At 41.8% G+C, this 5,477-nt stretch overlaps 2 protein-coding genes across 5 annotated transcripts in view; one reads left to right on the top strand and one right to left on the bottom strand.

Moving 5' to 3' along the window:
- CTNNA2 (catenin (cadherin-associated protein), alpha 2) overlaps nt 1–5,477 on the bottom strand; it is a 478,985-nt gene that overhangs the window by 163,578 nt on the left and 309,930 nt on the right. The gene's annotated exons all lie outside the window — the stretch shown is intronic.
- Nucleotides 1,276–2,841, top strand: LRRTM1 (leucine rich repeat transmembrane neuronal 1). The gene has a single exon (XM_009331863.1). It carries the CDS (start codon nt 1,276–1,278, stop codon nt 2,839–2,841), a length of 1,566 nt encoding a protein of 521 aa, XP_009330138.1.

Here is a 5,477-nt window from a genome sequence, read left to right as displayed (position 1 = left end):
CCCCACTCCCCCACCCCAAGACTCCAAAAGGCAAATCTCATCATCGGAATTAGAGAGAAAAAGCAATCCAAAGATACTGGTTTACATATTCCTTCCCAAACCAAGAAATCAAGTATCTCCCTCTCCCGGCTAATAGCTTATAAATTCAGACTTTAAACAAAAGCAAAAAAAAGAATCCTAATTCTCAAGCTTCCTACTTAGCACTGCCTCGCTGTTGATGATTTGTGCGGCTGTGTGTGCGTGCGTGTTTGAGAAATGGCGAGATAGGCTTAAAGTATTTTCCATTTCATCAAAGAGCATATATTACTTTCCTGGTTCGCTCAAATGTTGGTTTTATGCCCACCCCTTTTCAATCTGCCCATGTCTGAGATGCACAGTGCAGGCGTACAATCATGAGCAGCTTACGACACTCAGTGAACACTAGGTGCCTCTGCATGCTCTAGCAACATACTGCTCAGCTGAAGGGAAGGGATTCTTGCTGTCTCTCTCTGCTCTAAGCATCACCTAACAAGCAAAGCGAACAAAGAATGGGAAATAAAGCTACCCTTAGCCGGTCAGTGAATGAATGGTAATCTCTCTATGGAGTAAAGGTTGTGCTGGTCAATGGTCGTTGCAAATGATGGACATTAAAGAGATTGACAAATCCTGTGGAGTCGTTAGTAAAGAGTTTGGAGTTTTTTTCACGCCACAGTGTTAACTGCAGAGAAAAGGACAGAGGGAGAAGGAGAAGATCAAGCTCATGTACATAGTTCTGAAACTTGCAGGTCCTAGGAGTCAGCTAAAAAGCTAGCTGGACAAGCCTTTCGCTCTTTGAGCAGAAGCGAAGTGAGACATTGTGAGCTTGCCAGCCTTGCAAAAAATTGAAAGGGACCGAATTTGTAGCACAGAGGGGTCTTTTTTAGCTCTGCATATAATTAGTCCAAACACAAAGGAAGCAACTGAATGGAGGTTGTCACTCTCTGGAAAAGGGTGGGTAAGACACTTTTTAATTAAATTCTTTCATGAAGAAAGATTTTTTTTTCTTTGCTGCAGCATTTAACATGAACAAAATCACTATCATTTTACCTTTGAATGTCTGTGAACTTTAATGCTGCACAGCTCCTGCATGCTGTAAAGTGAAATATTTGCCTCTGTGTTTGTTCTGTTTGCTGTTTTGCTTTGGTTTTCTGGCTTTGTTTTGGGTTTTTTTTTTTGTTTTCCCTTAAATAAAATATGATGTAGAATTTGAAAAGATTCAATGGACATTCTCAAGCATATTTGGAAATATTCTTGCTAATGGATTTCCTTCTTATTGGTCTCTGTTTAAACTGGCTGCTGAGGAAGCCCCCGGGGTTGATATTGTGTACGCTGGGTATCTTTTCTAAAATGCTTCCAGCCGTGAATAGTGGGTGTCCACAGCTATGTCGGTGTGAGGGCAGGCTTTTGTACTGTGAATCACTGAATCTTACAGAGATGCCTCGCAACCTGTCGGGCATGATGGGCTTGTCTCTGCGGTACAACAGCCTTTCAGAGCTGCATGATGGACAGTTCACAGGGTTAATGCAGCTCACGTGGCTCTATCTGGATCACAATCACATTTGCTCAGTGGAGGGGAATGCCTTTCAAAAATTGCGGCGAGTTAAAGAGCTCACCCTGAGTTCCAACAAAATAACCCAACTGCCCAACACCACTTTCCGACCCATGCCAAACTTGCGCAGTGTGGATTTATCATACAACAACCTACAGTCTTTGGAGCCTGACCTGTTTCACGGGCTGAGAAAACTAACAACTTTGCACATGCGGTCAAACGCCATCAAGTTCGTGCCAGTGAGAATTTTTCAGGACTGTCGCAGCCTGAAGTTTCTAGACATAGGATACAATCAGTTAAAGAGCCTGGCTCGAAACTCTTTTGCAGGCTTGTTCAAACTCACTGAGCTGCACCTCGAGCACAATGACTTGGTGAAGGTGAATTTAGCCCATTTTCCCAGGCTCATCTCCCTGCACTCTCTCTGCTTGCGAAGGAATAAAGTTACCATCGTAGTAAACACTTTGGACTGGATATGGCAACTTGAAAAAATGGATCTCTCCGGCAATGAAATCGAATACATCGAACCTCACGTTTTCGAAAGCGTACCTCACCTCAAATCCCTGCAGCTGGACTCCAACCGGCTGACCTACATTGACTCCCGTGTCCTCGACTCCTGGAAGTCCCTCACTAGCATCAGCCTTTCTGCAAGCGCCAGGGATTGCAGCCGTAACGTTTGCGCCCTGGCCTCCTGGCTGAGCAACTTCAAGGGTCGCTACGACAGCAATCTGCTCTGTGCCACCCCTGAGTACGCACAGGGCGAGGATGTTTTGGACGCGGTGTACGCTTTTCACTTGTGTGAAGACGCGGCAGACCCAACGAGTGTTAACACCCTCTCCCCGGTAACGAACAACAGCGACCAAACGTTCAGCTACGGCTCTGCCACCGCCACGTACGACGTGCAGGACAGCGAAGGGGACCAAACGACATACGCCATAACTGTGACCATGCCCGGCGAGAACTCGGAGAACGCCGTTCAGATTCACAAAGTGGTGACGGGGACCATGGCACTGATTTTTTCCTTCCTCATCGTGGTTTTAGTGTTGTACGTCTCCTGGAAGTGCTTTCCAGCCAGCTTAAGGCAACTAAGACAGTGCTTTGTAACACAGCGCAGAAAGCAGAAGCAAAAACAGACCATGCATCAAATGGCTGCCATGTCAGCCCAGGAGTATTACGTTGATTACAAACCCAACCACATTGAGGGAGCCCTGGTGATCATTAATGAGTACGGATCTTGTTCCTGTCACCAGCAGCCAGCGAGGGAATGCGAGGTGTGATTTTCCTTGGGGATTTAAACAGTGTGCAACCAAATAACAGCGTGCAGGGAGGCAGTGGCACGGGGTGGGGGGGGGGGTTGCTGTGCTTTGCTGGTGATTTCTGACGTGCTCCTCTGCCAAAATTGTTAAGAGGGGCTGTCTAAAAGACTTGATATTTTAGCTTTATCGTGTCTTAAAAATCTTCAGGACAGTCAATCTTAAGATTTCATATGCTAATACTCCCTTTGAAGATCTGTCAATATTCAGGAATCTGAGAGTGTAAAAAGGTACCAATTATTGATCTTTTGTAAACTAAGAAAACTGTTTAAAATAAAAAAAAATAGCATTTACAGTTTTTACAGACTGGTGTATATTACATGAATTGTTCCCTGTATACAAAATGCAACAGTTCAACCTCTTTTTCTCTTCATACTGAGTGTTGAAATGAAAGTTTAGGAGCAAAGAAGCCACGTAAAATAGCAAGCTTAAAATTAACCAGATGGCTTCGCACTGTAATTAGTACACATTCACTTACATCATGTTACTGAAGATATGAAGCATGACACTGGAATTATATTTTTGTTAATGTGCTACCTGTAACTGGATGTCAGTACAACAAGGAGCCAGTGCACCTCAGAAAGGCTAAAGTTTTGACCGTGTCCCTGGGACAGGATTTCTGAGGATTTTTAAGTACAGCTCACTTGTTAGTTGCCGTAAGATCCACAAAAACTGCATCATAACCCCTAAAAGCATTTTGTATCAAAACTGATCATATTGCAAAGTCTCACTAAAAACCAACAAACAACAAAACCCAAAAATCTGAAACACTGCCAAGAAAAGTGCTCGTCATCACTTTCTTGAAAACAAAAAAGACCAAAAAATCTAAATTTAAGGGCTTTTACTAGCGCTTCCTACTTTTATGCTTGTTCTGAGATATGCTAAGAGCAAAGAAACCCTTGCTTTGTGCACTGTGGTGCCATGGTGAATGGAGAAGAGTAAAAGCTAATCGGTTCTCGGTGGTGAAACCTGTGTGTGTTTCAAGAGTAAAACCTCGGCTGTAACAGTGTCAGAGTAAGACAGAGAGTTATTAGAGCATACTTCTGGGTCCTGTAGTAAACTGCTAGCAAAGCCTATCTCCTGTCCCTCACTTTCACCACCAGCCTTCACTAACAAAACAACTCTAAAATCTCTGCAGAGGCTGGAAGTATACGAGCCCTCCTTATTAATGACTGATAAATGGAATTGATGGATATAAGCAGTGATTTAATAATGTCGAATCACACAGCTGTTTTATCTGACTGCCCTTAAATAAAGGCTTCCTTTCCTTGTATTTTGGATTTTTCATTCCAGTATGTGAACAACCTACTGAATGATCTGTTCAACAACTCCTCTCATACTAATGAAGATGAGGTAGTTTTATAACATCAGGCAGAGCATCTTGAAATTTTCTTCATACAGCATTACATGCTAATAAAATGTTACGGATAGTGAATAGGGTAACGTTTCTATGCTTTGTACATATTTCTCTATCCTTAGGTTACCACCAATAGAGGAAAAAATCAGAAATCTGACATATATTTTAATTTAACACAGTTTTTTTCTTTTTTATAGCATCAAACTGCCACCTACTCTTAAAAGGCTACAGCAGACTTATAAAGCAGAGAATAGGCACAGAATAAACCATTTTTTTTTCCCGCACAGCAGGTTTTAGTCATTAATTTTAAACATAAAGTGTGAATTTTATATTTTTTTCTGACTGACACTATTTTTAAGGAGTCAGAACTTATTTTCCTCTATTTGGTACATCTGAACCTGTTTAATATTAAATATGATGATAGCCTCTTAAACAAAAATTTTATTTACTGAGACTATAATGTCACCTGTGAAAGCAATGAGACTATGTATTGGGAGAGGGCTTTTTTCATAAGAAATTTAATGAAAATCAACTGCTTTTTTATTAAAGCCACTGAAAATTCACTCACAGCTTTGAAACAAGCTAGCACTGTTAAAACTAAGCTTTTCTCTCTTTAAATAAATGCACGTTTCTGTTTCTATGCTCAAACCCACACGGGCCTGATCCATCCTGAAACTCCCCAGTGACCTGAGGGGTTGAGTGTCCATGTATGAACCTAACAGTGAGGGCAGAGAGTAGGTAAGGAGCCCCCTGTCTCCTTGGGTGCCTGGTCATATTTTAAGAGAAAATACTTTCCGCCGTGCTAACTGAGGGCCAAACTGTATGCATTTTCCCCATTAAACCCTTCTCTGAAATCAATAGGGAATTTAACTGTGAAAAATTGGCTCTCTAAATTTGGACTACATTATATGTTCCTCAAATCAACATGCAGCACTGCAGCCAGAAGGACTGCTTACAGCTAGTTGCCAGGAAGCTTCCAAAACCAACCAAGATTGTTAAGATACTCTCTGCATATGGTGAAAAAAAAATATATATTTATATATGAATTAGCTTTATTTCTATAGCGATCCCCTGTTGCTATAAGGAAATGTATTAGTTCAGTCATGGTTTTGCCCCTGTAAATCTGATGCAAGACTGGTACCGACAACCAGTCATCCCGTGGTTGTATTTCTATGTATTTTTAGCATATTTGTGGGTTGTATTTTAAACACACTAGTGATTGCACCGCTCTGGAGTTATTCCT

The sequence above is a fragment of the Pygoscelis adeliae genome, unplaced genomic scaffold (assembly GCF_000699105.1).
Source record: "Pygoscelis adeliae isolate BGI_AS28 unplaced genomic scaffold, ASM69910v1 Scaffold209, whole genome shotgun sequence".
Lineage (NCBI taxonomy): Eukaryota > Metazoa > Chordata > Aves > Sphenisciformes > Spheniscidae > Pygoscelis > Pygoscelis adeliae.
The sequence above is the reverse complement of the archived record's forward strand: the minus strand, read 5'-3'. Positions and strand labels throughout refer to the sequence as shown.